This window comes from Pinus tabuliformis, chromosome Q (assembly GCF_031772625.1).
Source record: "Pinus tabuliformis cultivar Carrire ecotype Pingquan chromosome Q, CPIR1, whole genome shotgun sequence".
Taxonomy (NCBI): domain Eukaryota; kingdom Viridiplantae; phylum Streptophyta; class Pinopsida; order Pinales; family Pinaceae; genus Pinus; species Pinus tabuliformis.
This window is the reverse complement of record NC_142296.1, coordinates 15,730,132-15,751,358: the sequence shown is the minus strand read 5'-3', so window position 1 is coordinate 15,751,358 and position 21,227 is coordinate 15,730,132. Positions and strand designations below refer to the sequence as shown.

Below are 21,227 nucleotides of genomic sequence, written 5' to 3'. Positions count from 1 at the left end.
GGCATTTTTGCCAGGATGGGTTCTTACTGGCCTTTCACATTGATAAAGATGTTGCAGCCTCCTATCACGAAAACACTTAAATCAACCACATTTCTGTCCATCATCGCTGGATTTGATAACACAGTGATCCTCCTCTACAATCAAACATGCACAAAATATTTTGCCTAAAAAACCTGGACTGTATGAAAAACCGGGAAGGAACACTATCTATAAACATTATTTTTAAACATGATAGTAGTTGTCGACTAACACCTACAACTAATTGCCACAAGATTTTCAGAACTGTGTTATCATCACAGAGTTAAAATCATAGTTCCCAATAAAACTGAAACAGATTATAGTCAGAGTTGACAAATGCTGGCTTGATCATTATGCAAATAATCCGATCAACCTCTCGTTCAATTTGTACTCTTATATGGCTATGGCTAATCTTGTACTCCTTTTCAATATATTCTATTACCCTTTGAATAACCATATCAGCATTTGCATCTGACTGAATTTTTACATGGCATGCAAGTATTTCCTTATCAATATACTCTATTAGCCTTTGAAGAACCATATCAGCATTTGCATCTGACTGAATTTTTTACATGGCATGCAATTATTTCCCGACTGTAATGACCCAAATGTGCAGTTCATGCACAGTTAAGACACCAGAAATTGCACACTCCTTATTCAAAAATTGTAGCATCAATCTCACGAGCTGCACTCGCCATCAAAACTTATAGAATATGCTTCAACATCTTTAACTTCTAGAATATTCTTCAACATCTTTATAATGATCCCCAGTACAAGTACTGAGAAAAACCATGTACATATCTAATCAATTATCAATTATTTTCCAGCCGGGCTTTACCCAAATGACTAATCTTCCAATCATGACCCCAATGTTCTGAACCAAATCTCCGAGCACATAAAGATATGCCCCCTGCAAATTTATATTTAAACGTCAATGATTGTCTTTCAGCACCTTTGTTTTTGCCTCCAAGTCATGATCTAACTTGAATCTAGTATTCTACAAATGCCTGCCTTCAGCATCTTTCAATCCACAGCCAAGGTTCTCCCCACCATAGTGGAATGATCAAAATGTTCAGCCCTTTCTACCTCTGAAAGCAAATGCTTCTTCAGTTCCGTTTTGTCTTGACCCGCAGCAGTGCATATCCTGAGATCTTCAGGCTTATGGCCATGGTCATGACTGTATTCAGTATTGCCCCTATGTTCTGGTAATGTCTCTGCTAAATCTCTTGTCAATGACCTTTTCCCTTACCATGCCGTGACTGTGGACCATCAACTGCACCCTTATTGCGAAGTATCGTATCAATAGCTTCAAAGACGAGAATTCCAGTGAGAAACCAAATAAATTAAATGGACAATAGTGCACCTAAAATCTCAAGTCGAAAAAACCCATGTCTAACGAGGTGTTGCTTCCCACCCTGATGCACATATTGCAAAAAAGAAATTGCAAACCAGCCTACTTACAATTTAGCTTAAATATCAATCGTGATTCGACAAAAACAATTAAAAACAGTCATATCAGCACCAACAAAATTGCACCAAGGAATCATTTAGAAAAGACTAAAGATCTAACTCTTGAACAACACCTCTTTCAAGAATTCGGTGAAGAAGGCACGAGATCATCATTTGCGATTTGGAAAGAGGAAAACAATGAACCAGGGCATCATCTATAGATTTGGCAAGAGGAAAACATTGAACAAGGACATCATCTATAAAGCACTAAAGATCCAACTCTTGAACAAGACATACATAGCACTAAAGATCCAACTCTTGAGCAACACATATAAAGCACTAAAAATCCAACTCTCGAACAACACAAATCTGGTAAAGAAGGCAGCACTAAAGATCCAACTCTTGAACAACACATATAAAGCACTAAAGATCCAACTCTTGAGCAACACATATAAAGCACTAAAGATCCAACTCATGAACAACACAAATCTGGTAAAGGAGGCAGGAGATCATCATTTGCAACTCTTGAGCAACACATATAAAGCACTAAAGATCCAACTCTTGAACAACACAAATCTGGTAAACAAGGCAGGAGATCATCATTTGCAATTTGGCAAGAGGAACAATTAAAACAGATCATCTCAGCACCAAAAAAAAATCCCCGTGGACTAAATATCTAATTCTTTGAAGAATTTGGTAAAAGAGAGGAAGGAACAGTAATCTTTTTCCAAATCAACAACCTCGAACCAGAATTTGGTAAAGGAGAGGAACGAACAACAATCTTTTTACAATTCAGCAGCCTCAACCCATAGTAACTTTTTCGAAATTAAACAACCACAACGCATTTGGTAATTTGGTAAAGGAAAGCATGTAACAGTAATCTCTTTACAAATCTGCAATATCCACCCATGATTAGTAAGCTTTTTGCAAATCAACGACCTCTATCCCTAGTAACTGGTACTTTATGTGACATTTACCTAGAGAAACAGAGACTCTTGGGCTAGTAAAACCAAGAATCAAAACATGAAAGCAAAACAATAATCAATGTACACACTTTTAAAGAGCTTATGAGCCTTCTTCTTGCTGTTTTAAGTAATCAGGAACTGAAACAATGCCCAGAGAAATTTACCATGTGAGACAGCAATTTACCCTAGAAACCCAATAACCCAATTTGAGAAAACCACCTTGAAATGGTGATGCTGAGTATTATTATCAGTGTTTTATCAATTTATAAAACATCAGAATATCATGGCTGTCCAGATCATTAACAGTTAGATCTTACAGGGAAAATCAGTCTCATTGCTAATTTCTGCCAAAGAACCCCTATCTCATTTTTCTGCCTGCATTTAATAGACAGTCTCGAGTGTTTTACTGATGATGGTAAGAAGGTTAGGCATTGCCGACTTCTTCAGATCCCTTCAGCTGTCCTTTGCTATTTTGTCTTCTTCAAGCGAGTGGGGTTTCCACAATTTTGTAATTGGCGAGCATGAACAAGGGTCATTTTGACATGAATGGGTGACCATAGTAGCTTTCCAACTCGAAGCCACTGCTAAGTATGTCGCCAGAGCATGGGTCACTTTTACACCAAGGGGTGACCATAATAGTTTGCAATTTGAGGCCATGGCTGAGTATGTGGCCAGCATGAGCATGGGTCACTTTACATGGAGTGACCATAGTAGCTTTGCAACTTGAGACTGATGCTTACAACAAAAGCTTCACAATAGCATTTGTATGCTGAGTATGTGGCCAGAGCATGGGTCACTTTTACCCCAAGGGGTGACCATAATAGTTTGCAATTAGAGGCCATGGCTGAGTATGTGGCCACCATGAGCATGGGTCACTTTACATGGAGTGACCATAGTAGCTCTGCAACTTGAGACACTGATGCTTACAACAAAAGCTTCACAATAGCATTTGAACTTTGAGGTCGCTGATTACAACATGAGCTTATAGGCCATCTCAGCCTCTCAAGGTGTCTGGGTAGCCAATTTCCATACTTTAAGTTCTCCCATTCCATCACCAGTGAAAAATATTCCATCGGGTCCAATCTCAAATGCTCGCACTTCATTTCTTGAAAATGCTCTACCTCGTTCATGAAACCTGAGACATAACATATAAAAGTCATTATAACCCCGAAAAAATAGCCAATAGAACATTTCGGCAAAACATGAATGATGGTCTCTACATCAATTAGAAAACTAAAATTGTAAATCCAATGCTTGCACGCAACATTTTGTAAATCCAATGAGTACATGCAGGATTTTGTAAATCGAGTTAGTGCCTGAAATATTTTTGAAACCAGAAGAAAATGACCCTCAAACAGCTCAAACAGCCCAAACACATTTCAAAATCCAACCTGCTGCCATTCTCATAAAAAAACAAATAAACCAGATATACCTGCTACCAATTTTAGAAAAAACAAATAATTTGAAATCACCATCGGTGCCTGTAACAGTGTAATGTTCTCTTCTAATTAAAATTGCCCAAGGGAAGATGAAGTAGCCTATCCAACCCAGTAGGCTCTATAGTCATTTGTAAAGGGGGAAACCCATTATTTGATGTTATTTCGGTAACATTGGATAATTTGAAATAGTTGGAGGAAAACCTGTGGTTGAAGCCAACTTTGGGGCAAAATGAAGGAAAACTTGTTAGCCCCAACCCAGTTGGCTATAGTCATTTGTAAAGGGGGAACCCATTATTTGATGTTATTTTGGTGACATTGGATAATTGAAGAAAATTTGTGTTTGAAACCAACTTTGGGGCAAAATGGAGGGAAACGTGTTAGGCCCTCAAATAAATTAGGAGGGAAAACGCCAAAGAGAATCTATAAAAAGGACAGAGAAGAATCATTTTACTCATCATGGATTGTAGATCTTTCTAATTTTTTAATTGATGCTCTTGGAGGGTTTAAGACCCCTTTTTCTCTGATTGGTTTTTAAGACCCCTATTTTGTGATAATAAGGGTTTCTGAGACAGTATCTGAGGTAGTGATTTATCTTCAACACATTTTCTATGGCATCGTGCGCTTAAAAGGCAGAGTACTATGGCAGCGTGGGCTTTTGAGCCTTTGTTCTGGGCAGTGTGGGTCTTTGAGGCCACTCTTTCTGGGAAATCTCGTGTTCGAGATAGGATAACATCTAGAGCCATTAACTGACAAAGAGGCCTGCCCTTAAGATACTTTTGTGGCAGCTTGGAGCTTATAAGGCCAAATTCTGTGACAACAAATATTCTGAGGTGATGTCTGGGCAACAAAACCCTACCTGAGGCAGCAACCATCTTGGAGGTATCTTTTAGGTGGCAGCGAGGCACTAACAGGGCAGTGAAACCCTACCTGAGGACATGACCATCTTGGAGGTATATTTTTTTTTGGCAGCAAGGCCTTAACTGGGCAACGAATTTCCCAAAGGGATATTACAATATCTCTATGGCATTGTAGTGGAAGCGGATCATTTCTCCAGCCTTGATTGTGGCAGAAAAAACCATCTGGTTGGATCTCGTAGGCTGGGATTGGTGGCAGCGAGAGGGTGCTAGCAACCTAGTAATAAAATTGTGGTGGCAGCAAGCAGCGAGACAACACAATTGAGGCAACAAAGAAGTAAGGATATTTCGGGCAAGCCAACAAGACCATAGATGGCAGGTCAGAACAACAGTATAGGGACAACAAGGTGTCAGGACTGCTAGCACAATTAACATTAGATTGTGAATTTAAAATACAGTGTATTTGGATGGATCATGTACTTGTAACCTACTGTTGGGTTTGCTTACTTGTATAAGTTGTTGGTGTCATCAAATACTTGTCTACACTATGCATTTAATAATATCTCTATTTACAAAAGTTGAAGGAATACAAAACATGGCATGTGCTCTTTTCAACCCTACGGGTAAATTCCCCCAAGGGACATTAGAGTGGTATCAAAATTGGCTCTCCGGGGGGCCTTCTATATAAGATCGTAGCCCAATCCAATCTCAACCAAAACAGTTGCAAAACATTCCAGTGGGTGTTTTGGTAGACCACTCAATCCATCTTCATAATGGGTTATATTAGATGTTTGAAAGATCTTGCATTCAAGACACGAGTCATGTTAAAACGTTGCCAAATGAGTTTAAGCAAAGGTTTGAGGAGTTTCATGTAGAATATGTGAGCAATGAAGAACTCAAGCAGACATCTAGGAGTCCCAACGAACGAAGGAGTAGAAGGAGCGGATTTTGTAGCTGGTCTCCCCGATAAAAAAAATCAGATTAACATACTTAAGCAAACTAGAGACATCCAATATCTATGGAATCGTCAAAGGTTAATTCTCAAGCTGGAGATGAAAGACAAGGCCAAATTCATGGATAAGGAACGAATTCCAAATGGGAAAAGGTTAAAGTTGTCTGAAGAACAGAAGATGTCTATTGGTGGATATCAGTGGCGGTTCTGTAACGTCTAAGCAACAACTCCAACCTATAACATCACCTGAAAATAAATCGGCGATGGAAGAAGAACTCAAAATCAAAGAAAGTTTAAGCCCAAGGAAAACTGATAATCGAATGATATTGGAGGTCTTGCTTCTTCAATTGAACACAAAATATCTTTGAGAGAAACGGGTATGGAAGGGGTTGAGACCATTGTACCTCCTTCTTTACCTTCTCAAAAAAGCAACATAAATGAAGCAGATGTCGGGTTTCCATTAGTGCCTTATGTGTCTTCATCATCAGAAGGAAATACTTTGGAAGTATTATAAACAAGCTCTACATTGCCATCAGATACAACCAAAGGGTTTGAAAATGTGTATTTTAAGGAGGTAATGAACAATGGATCTCAACATATGGATATTGACCCTGGCTCCATCCCCAATTCATCTAATGTAGTTGAAACTACCAACCATGATATTACAGATATGGGTGCCACTAGACAACTTAAAATTGAAGAGATTGTTATTAAGGTACGAAATTCTCAAATGGGCAGTTTTAAGCCATTCACGTCACTGAATGAAAGAAAGAATGGAGGAGTAGATAACGTTGAGATGGTTACTGCTCAACCCAGTGTTTCTCAAACAGAGAGAGTCACTGAATGAAAGAAAGAATGGTGGAGTAGATAATGTTGAGCTGGTTACTGCTCAATCCAGTGTTTCTCAAACAGAGAGAGTAACTGTGTCGCGTGAAAAAGAAAAAAATGGTCCTCCTTGGCATGATCATGCAGAAGAGAATGTGATCATAAACAAGGTTGAAATAGACACTGCAACATCATTTGAATAAGTCAAACAGGCAACTACAACGTTTGGAGGAATAGCAGATTGGAAAACACAAAGAATTTTGAACATGAAGAAACATCATTTTGTGGAGGCTGAGCTTCATAGGCTACAAAAAGAGCACCTTTAGTTAAATAAACAACTTAGTGCAGAGGAAGATGTGAAAGCGCAGGTTATGAAGGAACTGGACAACTCAAAGAAGCTCATAGATGACTTTATATTAATGTTGAAGAGAGCAAAAACTGCAAAACAACAAGCAACACAAGACTCTGAACTTGCAAGGATGAAAGTTGAGGAGATGGAGAAAGGTGCGACAGATGAAGACAGTGTTGCTTGGAAGAAACAACTAGAAGTTGAAAAAGGGAGGCATGTAGTAGCTGTTGCGGAATTACAAGCTAAGATGAATGAATTGGAAAACATGAAATAATGATACTTGCATTTGATGAAGGCCAAAGACATTGCGATCAAAAAAGTTGAGGCGACCTTATACGCATCTAAAGAAACAGAGAAAATGGTTGATGACCTCACCCTAGAGTTGATTGCAACAAAGGACTCTTTGTATATGGCTAATGATACACACCAAGAGGCAAAGGAACATCGATTGGTTGCTTCAATGGCGAAGGAGCGAGAGGCTGAGGAGAGGGATAAGGAGAAGAATATTCCAAATGAGGAGCTTGAGTGGCTGCAACAACACCTTTCTTTTGCGAAAATCTTGAATCAAAGCCTTGAACTACAAAGTCTTTGTTGCTGAGCTTAAAAGTGGAACTTGCTTCTGATGAGGAAGGTGAATCAAAATTAGTTGCAGACACGGTTGAAGTTGAAGAAAGCCTTTCACAAGCAACGGATGACTTAGAACAAGCCAAAATAGTAGAGGGAAAACCAGTTGCATCTCTGCAGCTCTGGATCCAATTGAAGCAGAACTAGAGGAGGTGAAGGTGAGTCTAAAAAAGCCACAAAAGATGTAACTCAATTAACAATTTTTGTTGAATCTCTAAGAGAAGCATTGGAAACAGTACGACAAAGGGAAGGGAAGGCATCTGTAACTGTTGTAGCTTTGGAAGCTAATTGAAGAATGTAAATGAGGAACCATAATCTGTGCAAGTTGGAGAAAGGCAGACCAAGGAAACCATGGCAGAACTTCCAAAGGCTTTACAACATGTTTCTGTTAAGGCAGAGGGAGCCAAGATTGCAGCTAAAACAGCTAGAAAGAATATGCACAAATGTAGGGAGGAAACAGAACAAGCTAAGGTTGTTGTAGACACTAATATGAGTAGGTTGCAAGCAACTATAGAGGGGACAAAAGCTGCTTGGGCTTCAAAAACAATAGCCCTTAAAGCAATCAAAGCTTTAAATGAAAGCAAGTCAGCAGGAGGGTCTTCTGAGTTAAAGAATCCATCCAGAGTGACACTTACTTTAGAAGAGTACTATGCCTTAAGCAAAAAGGCACATGAAGCTGAGGAACTTGCTAACAGCCAAGTGGCAGCTGCAATGGCCCAAGTAGATGTTGCAAAGGAAAATCAAGGGAAGGTTATGAAGAACTTGGAGGATGCAAACAAAGAAATAAATGCAAGGAAGGATGCATTGCAGGATGCCTTAAAAAGGGCAAGTGAAGCCAAGGCAGGAAAATTGGCTGTTGAGGATGAGCTTAGAAAATGGAGAGCAGAACATGAGCATTGCGGGAAAATAGGACAAGCAGTAACTTGTGAAGATTTCTTTGCTGCTATGCGTGATGCCAATAATGCAGATCCTTCAAATTTCTTGTTATGGTATTCACAAGCGGGAACCCCTGTTCTAAAAGTGCAATCATCCTACAACCCTGAGGGAAATACTTATACACTTAAGTTCAGGCAAGAAATTCCTCCTACTCCAGGTCAATCAGTGAAAGAACCAATGTTTATACCTGTGGCTCTTGGGTTGCTGGATTCCAACGGAAAGGATCTGCCTCTTTCATCAGTCTATAATGGAGAATCTCTGTAGTCCTTTACTAGTGAAGGTCATTCCGTTTCAACAATAATCCTCCGTATTGAAAAGGAGGAAGAAGAGTTTGTCTTTGTTGACATTCCTGAAAGACCAATTCCCTCTCTACTACGCAATTATAGTGCTCCTGTGCGTCTTGTTTCAGATATCACTGATGATGATTTGCTTAATAGCGTGAGGAATAGGGGTCATGGCATTATTCCATGTACACAAAGGTAGAAATGGAAGCACAATAGGGAGAAAGAACATAATGAGAAGAAAATTTCAATTGCAGGGATATGGGAGTGGATAAGAGGTTGTGATTTTCCAGTGCTAAAGCAAGTCACCTTCCAGACAGGGATTTTGATGACAATGATGATAATGATGATATTGATGCTATTGATTCTAATTGGAAAAATGCAAGTGGTGGAAGTGTATCTAAAAGATATGGCAGATATTCTATCAATGCCAGAGAAAAAGTGCGATGAGAATGACCTCTTTGAATTGCGAGACAGAAATCCTCAGACATCTAGATTAAAGCTGAGAGGAGAGAAAGCTTTGATCATGGCAAGGGAGAAGAAAAATGACACGCTATTGGATTTGTTGGGAAGCAAAGGAATGAAACAACCACTAGGTTGAAGTCTTTAGAGTTTGACAATGAAGCTAGGATGGTAAAACAAATGTATGTTGGAGCATTTTTTAGGCATACTTGGGATCATAGTATTGATGTGCCAACTCTGCAATTGCTTAAGGACAAGCAATGTTGGGAAGGGGGACTGTAATGTCCTATTCTAATTAAACTTTCCCAAAGGAGGATGAAGTAGCCTATTCAACCCCATAGGCCATAGCCATTTGTAAAGGGGAGAATCCATTGTTTGATGTTACTAGGGTAACATTGGATAATTTGGGGTGAGCGGAGGAACTTGTGGTTAAAGCAAAATCTGAGGCAAAATGGAGGGAAACTAGTTAGCCCCTCAAATTAAAATGAGAAGGGAAGAACCCAAAGGGAATCTATAAAAAGGAGAGAGCAGAATCATTTTATGTAAAACTTTCTCATTGCCCACCCCGGTTTTCAGTTTCACCTTACTTCTCCCATATAGTTAAATGCCCTTTCCCATATCCATACATTCAACAACTGAAAATAAAAAAAATAAAAAAATAAAAAATAAAAATTTGCTAAAAACACAAATTCTGTAAAGTTTATAGAATGCTGGAAAATGCAGAAATATAAAAATCAGAACATACAAACAACCATTCAACACATTTAAACACAGTAATTTTTGGTCAAGATGACCCTGGAAAAACCCCCTACAACTCTTGGGGAAAACCAGTTCGAAAGCTTCTTTTATTTCTGGAAAATGCTTTTTACAGTAAGAGAAATATTCAGCAAAAATCAACAAGCAAACTTTTACAACTTATCTCAGCCTTGCTGAAACTCTGCTATACAGACTTGCTGAAACTCAGCCTTGCTGAAACTCCGCCCTATTGAAACTCCGCTGTACAGACTTGCTAAAACTCAGCCTTGCTGAAACTCCGCTGCTGAAACTCTGCTATATGAACTTGCAGCCTCCTTCTCCTCACTATCTAGAAATCTCCCTGGCTCTCTTGCTCTCCTTCTCTCAATCTACTCATGAAAGAATTGAATGACCTTTTCCTCCTTTTCCTCTCTTAATCTAACCCTAAGTGACTTTTGGGTAATCCCTAAATCCAATGGCTAAAATAGATTGAGATCTAGGGCTGAGATTAAATGCTCATTTAAATCTCACTTTCTATTTTTTAATTCACCCCACTTTAATAAAGACCCACTTAGTCATTTATTTCCAAAGTCACTTTTCCTTTCTAATTTTACATTGACTTTATTAAAGTCACTTTTAAATTAGATTTGACATTATAAAAATTATAAAGTCACTTTAGGAGAAAAATTAAATTCTTTTGGACACTTTTCCCTCGGCCAAAGATCAAAGCCTTAGGAAACCACCTGTCCTCCGGTACCAAATTTCAACACTCCCTCTTATCGAGGAAGGTGTTCCTCACCACACCCATCTTGTCTCTGAAGTAGTCATGCTTGCCCCGTGGTAAGGCTTCGGTAAGAATATCTGCAACCTGCTCACCAGTGGGAATATACTCAAGCTTCACAGCGCCCTTCTGAACACAGTCTCTAATGAAATGATATTTGATCCCGATATGCTTTGACCTGTCATGAAATACTGGATTCTCCGTGAGTTTAATGCAACTCTGATTATCACAGTAAATCACTGAAGGTCTCAACGGCTGACCAAATAAGCCAAACAACATCTTGTGAAGCCAGATGGCCTCACAACTAGCTAGACTGGCTGCCATATACTCTGCTTCCGCTGAACTCAATGCTACTGACTGCTGCTTCCGGCTGAACCATGACACTACTGCCGAACCCAACCCAAAACAGCACCCTGAAGTGCTCTTCCTATCAGAAGCACAACCTGCCCAATCAGAATCAATATAACCTGTCAATTTCACTCCATCCCCCTGCCTATAGTCCAGACCATAATCCACTATCCCCTGCAAGTACCGCAAAATGTGTTTTGCAGCCACCGAGTGAACCTTCCTAGGCTCACACATAAACTGACTCATCGTGTTGACTGCAAAACAAGTATCTAGTCTAGTGTTGACCAAATACATCAAGGAACAAATCAATTGCCTGTACAATGTGGGATCCACCAACTCGAAATCTGAAGCATGAAGCTTCTTCCAGTCGGTAATCATCGGTGTCGACATGGGTTTACAATCCTCCATGTGGAATCTGCCAAGGATGTCCACAGTATACTTCCCCTGCCCCAGGAAGAAATGCCCCTCCTCCTGCTACACCTCCAAACCCAAAAAGTAATGCATCAAGCCGATGTCCTTCATCCCAAACTCCACCGCAAGATCTCTCTTGCAGTGCTCTATGAGTCTCTCTGCAACTGTAATGACTAAGTCATCCACATACAACACCAGAATGAGAGGCTCCTCACCTATCACAATAAAGTAAAGGTTCGAATCTGCCTCACTCTTGTGAAACCCATCCCCTGCAAGTATCTATCCTGGAGTACCAAGCTCTGCGAGCTTGCTTCAGGCCATAAAGGGCCTTCTTCAGTCTGCACACATGGGACTCCTTCCCATGCACCTCAAAGCCCTATGGCTGCTCAATGTACACCTCCTCTTGTATGAAGCCATTGAGAAATGCAGTCTTTAAATCCATCTGGTGGATCTTCCAACCCATCTCTGCTGCTATCGATATAATGGAGCAGATCGAAGTATATCGAGCCACGGGAGCGAAGGTCTCCTCATAATCAACTCCCTCTACCTAGGAGAACCCTCTAGCCACAAACCTCGCTTTGAATTTCTCAATGCTGCCATCTGCAGCATGCTTTACCTTGTAAAGCCATCTGGAAGTAACCACGGAATTGCCCTCAGGCCTCGGCGCCACCTCCCAAACATCATTTTTCATGATGGAAGAATAGTCCTCCTGCATGGCCTCTCTCCAGACCTGCTGGCTAGCTGCCTCCTCATAGCTAGAAGGCTCAGAGTCAAGGATGTTGGTAACCATTGCCATATAGCTACAAAACTTCTCAGGTGGTCTACTCTCTCTGACCGGCCTCTTAGGCTCAGCAACAGATGTGGCATCTCTCAAGGTGTCCTGAAGCCACTTGGGCTTTCTCTTCCCTGAGCGCACTTCTCCCATAGGAGAATGAAACTCCTCCTCCTCATCCCTAGCACATAAAGAACATCTGACACCTTCAAGGGAGGTTTGGACTCCCTCTGAAATGTCAGTGTCCCCATACCGACTGCTCTAACAACTCTGTCATCACCGAGTACTACCTCTATATCAGTGCCACTCTCTGAAAGCTCTGAGAAGTACTCACAGACTCCTGTCATGTGACGTGAAGCCCCACTGTCCACATACCAAATACCTGAAGATGCTCCGCTAATCGAGGGAAAAGCATGCTCCCTCTGACCCTGTGTGGCAAGTGATCTTGCACTAGAGGACTCATACGCAGTGAACCCAAACTCCCGGTCAAAACGAACTGCAAAGTCCTCAACCTCTGTTGAAGCTGCCACGTTTTGGTTCTTCCCCTTCTTCTTCTTCTTCTCCGGACACACAACTACATAGTGTCCCATCTTTTGACAATTCCAACACTTCACCTTGGAATAGTCCTTCTGTGTGTCACCCTGTTTACCTTTACCTTTGCCTTCAACTGGCTTGCCTGCCCCAAGCTGACCTTTCCTGATCTCTGTCTGAATGCAATCATCCCAAAACCTCTCCCATGTGGGAAGGGTCTCACGTGCACAAACCCCATCAGCAAAATTCATCCATGAACGGGGAAGGCCATTCACTGCAATCCGCACCAACTCAGTGGGTGGAATGTCCTCTCCAACTGCTGCCAACTCATCTCTCACATTAGTAATCTTTGTGAGATATCCAGCTGCACTATCATTACCCATCTTAATAGTCTTCAGCTTCTCCTTCAAGACCATTTTTCGGTTCTCATTGGTACTCTGGTAGAGATTGGACAATGTTGTCCACATCTCATGGGCATTTCTCTTTCCTCTCACATGAGGAATGCAATGGTCTTTGACTCCGTCTAGAATCAGTCTCTTACCCTTGTTGTTCTTTTTATTATACTCAGCCAACTGAGTGGCATCAGTAGGCACAACAACAGGATTCTGTGTGGTATGCACCATGATGTCCCAGACTTCTGCCTCCTCAAAGATACTCTACATTCTCTCCTTCCAAACGTTGTAATTTGTATGCCCATCCAGCCTATCCTCCACCCTCAATCCCAATGACATCCTGTTGTCCTAAAACTGAAAAATAGCACTGCTGTAGTAAAGATAAAACTATTGTTTTGAAAAATCAGCTTGCTAGAATTTTCTGAGTGAAAAATCAGCAGGCTGTAATTTTCCTTCTTGCTGTCCCAAACTGCACTTCAGCACTCAAGCTCTGATACCATGTAAAAATTTCTCATTTCCCACCCCGGTTTTCAGTTTCACCTTATTTCTCCCATATAGTTAAATGCCCTTTCCCATATCCATATATTCAACAACTGAAAAATATAATTTTTTGCTGAAAACACAAATTCTGGAAATTTTACAGAATGCTGGAAAATGCAGAAATATAAAATTCAGCACATACAAACAGCCATTCAACACATTTAAACACAGTAATTTTTGGTCAAGATGACTCTGGAAAAACCCCCTACAACTCTTGGGGAAAACCAATTCGAAAGCTTCTTTTATTTCTGGAAAATGCTTTTTACAGTAAGAGAAATATTCAGCAAAAATCAGCAAGCAAACTTTTACAACTTATCTCAGCCTTGCTGAAACTCCGCCTTGCTAAAACTCCGCTGTACAGACTTGCTGAAACTCAGCCTTGCTAAAACTTCGCCCTGCTGAAACTCCGCTATACAAACTTGCTGAAACTCAGCCTTGCTGAAACTCCGCCCTGAAACTCCGCTGCTGAAACTCTGTTGTACGGACTTGCAGCCTCCTTCTCCTCACTGTCCAGAAATCTCCCTGGCTCTCTTGCTCTCCTTCTCTCAATCTACTCATGAAAGAATTGAATGACTTTTTCCTCATTTTCCTCCCTTAATCTAACCCTAAGTGACTTTTGGGTAATCCCTAAATCCAATGGCTGAAATAGATTGAGATCTAGGGCTGAGATTAAATGCTCATTTAAATCTCACTTTCTATTTTTTAATTCACCCCTTTAATAAAGATCCACTTAGTCATTTATTTCCAAAGTCACTTTTCCTTTCTAATTTTAACTTTATTAAAGTCACTTTAAAATTAGACTTTAGTAACTTTATCACTTAAACTCACTTCTAAATTAGATTTGACTTTATAAAAATTATAAAGTCACTTTACGAGAAAAATTAAATTCTTTTGGATACTTTTCCCTAGGCCAAAGATCAAAGCCTTAGGGAACCACCTGTCCTCCGGTACCAAATTTCAACATTTTACTCATCATGGATTATAGATCTTTCTAAGTTTTGAGCTGAGGCTGTTAGAGGGGTTTTAAGACCCCCTTTTCTCTGATTGGTTTAGGTGGTGAGAGATTCCTCCCTAGCGAATCCATCTCTCTTTACACTATTTAGCATAACTTTTGAGGCAACATTCATCTATTCTGTTTTAATAAGGACTTTTGAGATACTATCTGAAACAACGATTTACCTTCAAGGCATTTTCTGTGGCAGCGTGGGCTAAGAAGGCAGAGCTTTTCGGCAACCTAGATGTTTGAGGCTTTGTTTTGGGCAGCAAGGGTCTCTGAGGCCATTCTTGCTGGGAAATCTCTTGTTCTGGACAAAAAAATATTCCCGAGCCATAACTGAGGCAGCGACCTACGTTTAAGACACTTTTTGTTGCAACATGTAGCTTATAAGGCCAAATTTTGTGACATCAAATATTTTGAGGTAATGTCTAGGCAATGAAACCCTACCTAAGGACGCAGCCATCTTGGAGATATCTTTTTTGTGGCAGTGAGGCACTAATAGGGCAGTGAAACCCTGCCTGAGGCAGTGGCCATCTTGGAGGTGTATTTTCTGTGGCAGCGAGGCCCTAATTGGGTAGAAAAATAATAAATTCCCTAGGGGATATTACATTATCTCTGGGGCACCGTAGTGGCAGCGGATCATTTCTCCAGCCTTGATTGTGGCAGCAAATACCATTTGGACGCATCTCCTAGACCTGGATTGGTGGCAGCGAGAGGTTAATGGTAGGTTGGTAATTAAATTGATGGTGGTAGCAGCAGTGTTTTTAAAACCGTTTTCAAAAACCGGTTACCGGTCAAACCGGCTGGTTAGCAAGGCTGCCGATCCAAACCGGCCAAAAAACCCGGTTTGACTTGGCATTTCACCTTTTTTTGGCCCTAACCGGTGAAAACCGGCCGGTTTAGGACGGAACCGGCCGGTTTTGTCCTAAACCGGCCGGTTTTAGGCACGCCCACCGTAAAGTTTAAAAATCATATTTTTCACTGTGTTTCAGAGATTTTGGGGGGAAACTAAGGGTGTTTCAACCCTAACAATGTTAGCAATTAATGGTAATGTTAAATTCTTAAAGTAAAAGTGACATTTCCTTTAATTTTCATTTTCATCCTTTTACTTAAATTTTTAACATTACCATGAAATGACTCAGGATGTTTGAGAGTGGTTTCGACCTCATTGGATTTCATATGGAGAAACTAGAATTTTAGATTTCACTCAAAATTCAGCAGACTTAATGGTTTTCAGGATTTCATGGTTTGGGGCTAAACAATAAATGCAATCGGAGCTCCAAATGATGAGCAAAACTCCTGATCTAGATGCCATTGTGTTGGACAATATTGATCCAACATCAGAATGGGTGGAGGAGACTGAAAAACCTGTGTTTGAGGCTGATTTTGATATCGACATGGCTTTAGCAGGGGATGATGGAGATTATGTGGTGGCATCAGAACTAGGATCAATAGCGGCATCAAGGAAAGGAAAAGAACCAATGGAAGGCACTAGTCATGCAGGTCGACAAACTCGTGCTTCCATTAGGTCCACTTCTATTGTCATTGGTGGCATTGATACTGAGGTTGCAGATCAGGCTGAGGCATCCTCAGACTCTGAACCAGATGATGTCTATGTAGCTCCTGATGATGATCCTATGTCTAGTAGTGGTGATGAACTTGATGATTGATCATGTGTACACTGTAGACTTGTAGTAGGTCAATGGCCTCATAGCTTGCCGCATTGTGTTTGGACTTTATAGGCCATTTAGAGCCTCATTTCTTATGTATTTTGCTATTTTGTTGATGATATGTATTGTACTCGGTGCCATTTTAATATATTCACCTTTACATGGTATATAAATGAGCAAACTTTGCATATTTTGTCTCTATTGGCTTGGAATCATGGTTTTACATCTAAAAAATAGTTTTGTTTCATTAAAAATTAATTATTTAATGTATTTTTTTAAAACCGGTTCGTTTAGACCAAACCAGTCCCGGTTAGACCGGTTCCGGTCGGTAAACCGGTTCATTAGGTGGACTGGTCCGGTCACCGGTTCCGGTTTTAAAAACATTGGGTAGCAGGCAATGAGACAACACAATTGAGGCAGCAAAGAAGTGAAGGTCAAAACAGTAGTATAGGTACAGCAGGGACTGCTAGCACAACTAGTATTAGATTGTGAATTTAAACTACAGCATGCTTGGATGGATCAGGTACCTGTAACCTATGGTTGGGTTGGCTTATTTGTATAAGTTGTTGGTGTAATCAAATACTTGTCTACATTGTTTGTGCATTTAATATTATCCTATAGCAAAAGTTGAAGGAATATTGTGATACTAGCTAGAATACAAAAAATTTCATGTGCCCTTTTCAACCCTAAAGGTAAACTCCCCTAAAGGACATTAGGGTGCCAAAGCATGCATGTGGTATTTGAGTACAATTGTAGCAAAGATATGATACAAAGTTTTATTTAAACTATACATGGCTGCAAATCGTGAAGAGAATAAAATAGGAAAGTGTAGTATCAAAGTAGGAAGGTTCTGTGGGACCATGCAATATCAGAAAATGAAGGATTAGCAAGATAATGCAGCATCAAGGTAAAGATGTTTGGCCAGACGGTACAATATTGTAACATTGTTGTGTTATGTACATTCAATACATTTTGACTTAAAGACTTTTGAATTACCCAGAATGAAGAGATTATGAGCTTTTCATTGTTTTCGGTGACTAGGAATTTGCATCTATGAAAGATTCAAATAAGATTTTGAACTATGCAAAAGATGATCCAAACCAAGAGCATGTACTAGGAATTTGCATCTATGAAAGATTCAAATAATATTTTGAACTATGTAAAAGATGATCCAAACGAAGAGTATGTATACTTACGATGGCAAGTCATAAATGCGCACAGTGTTATCATTGCAAGAACAAAGCAAAATAGGTTTGGCTTGTTCATCCTTCATTATGCACAGTGCAAGAACACCCTGTTGAAAGAGAAACCAAGAGAAATGAATTCACTTAAGTATGAAAAAAACCATAAACCTTGCATTATGTAGTGAGTGAATAGGACATAAACAATAAAAGAGGCACTAAAGATATAGAAAACATACATGTTTTTCAATATGAGTGTAAATCTCTTCAAGGGCCACAGATGATGTAGTATCCCAAACCTGCAGTTATTGAGGTAAAAACACTCCAATGAGCTTTGTACACTTTTATTTCCAGAAAGATATGATGATATATATCAAAAAACATTCTTCACCTTCACCGTGCCGTCTAAAGAGCACGACAAGAGAAATTGCTCCCAGCAAAGAAGAGACGTTACAACTGATGTGTGATCTCCCAAGGTTTGGATACATTGAAAAGTTTCCAGATCCCATACCTGTGAATTTTTCTATACAATGTCAAATATAAAATCATTTGAAATCTGAGATACACTTCATTTTCTGGAATCGTGAGTGCATGGAAAACATACAAAGTTTGCAAGGAGTTCAATATTTATTTATTTCTAAACTAAGCCACTTAAGGAAAAAAATATATATCCTGTTTTCTAAAGAAATAAAAGTATTTGCATAAATCAAATAAGCTTACTCTTATTGTGTGGTCCATAGAAGCAGAGTAAAGTTTGTCTTTCACTGAGACTAATGAGACAACAGGCAACATATGGCCTGTGAGGGAAGTTACAGGGTCAAATGTATTGGCTGCAGGATTAAACTTCCACGCTAGAATGGTGCCATCCTGTGGCATGGAGAGTAAGAAAACAAATCAGCAGATCTATATAATTTAATAAAATCATTACCTATATTTGGCTTGATAGAGCGAAACTCATGGCAAGCGATTAGAGGAGACTTACATGTGTTCCAGCGAAAATCATTTGATTAGCGATTGCCAGGGCATGCACTTGTCCCTTAGGGCCGTCTAATAACAACTCTGTCAAGTTGACAGTATTCAAAACCTGCAAAGTAGATACACTTTGTTAACTTACGGAATTCATTCTGTTTAAATCAATTATGAGGCTAAGGCTAAGCGTGTTAAATTACCTTGACAGCATTACGAAGGCCGACAAAAAGCCATGGGCCTTCACCGAGAAGGCATCCAACTTCGCTGTCGCTGCCCAAGGGGATATCCGTGCCCTGTTTAAGAAAGAAGATGGTAAGCTTTCATAAATAGATTAGAAGAGAGGAGAGGAGAATTTTAGTGTATGTAAAAGCTTAAAGTACCTGCCCTGTATGGCAGTCCCAGGCTATAAGCTTGTTATCTTGACCAGCAGAATGGAGTTTGGCAGAGCCTGAATGTGAAAGAAAAGCAATTCCTCGAATAGGCTGCAGATAAGAGTTAATTTATCAGACAAAACAAAGATACCAAAGGAAAACCTAAATTGTCACCTAACCTTACCAAACAAAGAAACTAAGAAACAGAGCACATAATAAAGAAACAATCTGATCAAGTGAATACGCAGACGAAGCAAGCATCTAAATCAAGGATATCCAAAGCAAAAAGGAAAGCAAGAAGCAACCAACCAAGAGTATACAAAGCAAATAAGGAAATATCTGTTCTAATTTCTTCCAGGGTAGAGGTATATCTGTTTTAATAAAACACCCTGTAGGGTGGAACTTGGAAGTAAGTTTTGTTGTGCCCTTTCCCTGCTCTTTAAACTGATTAAAACATGGTTTTAAGGGTGAGAAGTTGTCGACACAGGTTTAACAAACGATGAGACAATTGTGGTTCGAGTGACTTTTATGTTGTCTAATTTTGTGAATTCTGAAAGCAGTTTTTGTCACCATGTGTCCGTGTGGTCGCTGGTTCGAAAGTAGGGCTTCTAGCAAAAGGTAAATGGTGACCGATGCCATGATTAGTGAGCTTTTTGCTACCACACCATGGTAGATTTTGCGTGTCAAAGCACAGCATGTGATACCGTATGTCACTGTGTTCGCCAGTTTGAACCGCTAGCATCTTAACCTTTAGAGCTTCCTCGACTTAAATAGAAAGCGAACAATGAGTTTCCCCATTTCAATGTCGCCCGGTGGCCCACAAATGGTACTGCCGATCTCTTCCTCTGCCGGAAAGGAAAGTTTAATCTCTACAGACTGCCAAAAACTTTAATTTCTACAGGCATTGGCAATTCTGGACACCCTATATCCCTCTTGCCGAACCATTACAGGGTTCGGTTTCAGAAGGAGTGGTTCCATTATGACGTCTGTATCTCTCCATACGTCTCTGCTCTTTGTTATTTTACGATTTGGCTTTAAATGGGTTAGGTTACATTTTGTGGAGGCCTTCCTACAGGATCATTCATATCGCATATCGCAGGGAAAAGTGGCTACTATGAAATTTATTTATCATAGACTCAAATTTGCTTAAAATTATTTATAACCAAACCAAGGTTATACAAAGCAAATAAGCAAATTAGAACAACCTAAACAAACCTTGTTATCATGGCCAATCAGCTTAGTCATGAAAGTGACATTGGAACCTTCAATAACATGGGAGTGCAGATATTTGCAGTCGTCGCTTGCGTACTTGCAATTTCCTGCAAGCCAATAACTGCATGCTTTATCCTTTTTCATGAAAGTGACATTGGAACCTTCAATAACATGGGAGTGCAGATATTTGCAGTCGTCGCTTGCGTACTTGCAATTTCCTGCAAGCCAATAACGGCATGCTTTATCCTTTTTCTGAATCTGTCCTCTCCTGCATCTGCTATTATTCCTTTTGTCCATGTTTTCTTCATATCTCTTTGGAGCTACAACCCTTTTGGAGTTGTGGCTGCTTTTCATACTTCCTCTTGCCGGTTCTGGTTCCATGTCGATATCCATGGCTACGGATTCGGATTTTTCTGAGATGATATCCATGTCGATCTCCATCGCTACGGGTTTGATTTCCATGGCTCTGCCAGTGAGGAAAAAAAAGAAGATGAAACAAACAAATTACGTGCTCTGCTCTGCTTACTTGAACCGCCAAATTATTTAGCTCATTCAATTCCCCACAGCCCTCCATCAAATTCAAATTTATAACCTTCAATTCCTCCATCGTTCAGTTCCTCGAACTAGTACCTTTCGACCACTTCAACTAAAAGTTTTAGTTACACAGGTACTTCGTTTTTCTTACACTCCCATCCCAATCCCATTTAAGTAGCATATGCAACCAGTTCACTCTCTGTTGTTCTCTGTTGTTCCACTTCGCGTTCCTGTTCTTTCCACCAGTTCGTTCCTTCGTGTTTCACTGCATGCTACATGCTACATCCTTCCAGTTCCTTCCTTCGTGTTTCACTGCATGCTGCTTCTTCTTGTTGTAATGTTTGACAGTAAGCAACACACTAACACTTGTAATAGATTTAAAGAGGGAGACTCAACTAAGATATTCATTACAATTAATTAATTAAGATAAATGAGATAGGTTTAAAATGTTTTTATTTTTCAATTTTTCTAATTTCTATTTCACAATTAAGATAAAATAGGTTTAAAAAAATTTATTTTTCGTTTTTCTAATTTGGAAAATTAAGATAAGATAAGTTTAAAAAGTTTTTATTTTTCAATTTCTATTTTGAGAGGAAGAGCTTACTACCCTTTTTTGTTCTTTGTCCTCC

The 21,227-nt window shown here is 39.8% G+C and overlaps 1 protein-coding gene and 2 pseudogenes across 1 annotated transcript; 1 reads left to right on the top strand and 2 right to left on the bottom strand.

Moving 5' to 3' along the window:
- Nucleotides 1-307: 307 nt before the first annotated feature.
- Nucleotides 308-946, bottom strand: LOC149218032 (metal tolerance protein A2-like; annotated as a pseudogene).
- A 1,566-nt stretch (nt 947-2,512) lies between these two features.
- Nucleotides 2,513-20,969, bottom strand: LOC149218030 (zinc finger CCCH domain-containing protein 17-like). The gene is made up of 9 exons (XM_089386463.1): nt 20,068-20,969; nt 18,862-18,963; nt 18,682-18,774; nt 18,495-18,596; nt 18,233-18,379; nt 17,904-18,023; nt 17,752-17,811; nt 17,528-17,625; nt 2,513-3,567 (listed from the first exon to the last, which is right to left on the bottom strand). Exons 1-9 carry the CDS (start codon nt 20,524-20,526, stop codon nt 3,435-3,437), a joined length of 1,314 nt encoding a protein of 437 aa, XP_089242589.1. The 5' UTR covers nt 20,527-20,969; the 3' UTR covers nt 2,513-3,434.
- On the top strand, nt 6,255-8,675 carry LOC149218031 (protein WEAK CHLOROPLAST MOVEMENT UNDER BLUE LIGHT-like 1; annotated as a pseudogene).
- Nucleotides 20,970-21,227: the final 258 nt, after the last annotated feature.

Coding starts and splice junctions, on each gene's coding strand:
- LOC149218030 (XM_089386463.1), bottom strand. CDS start 20,526: ATGGAAATCAAACCCGTAGCGATGGAGATCGACATGGATATCATCTCA. Junction 18,380..18,494: donor TGATTTTCGCTGGAACACAT/GTAAGTCTCCTC, acceptor TCCATGCCACAG/GATGGCACCATTCTAGCGTG. Junction 17,626..17,751: donor ACACTCATATTGAAAAACAT/GTATGTTTTCTA, acceptor CTCTTTCAACAG/GGTGTTCTTGCACTGTGCAT.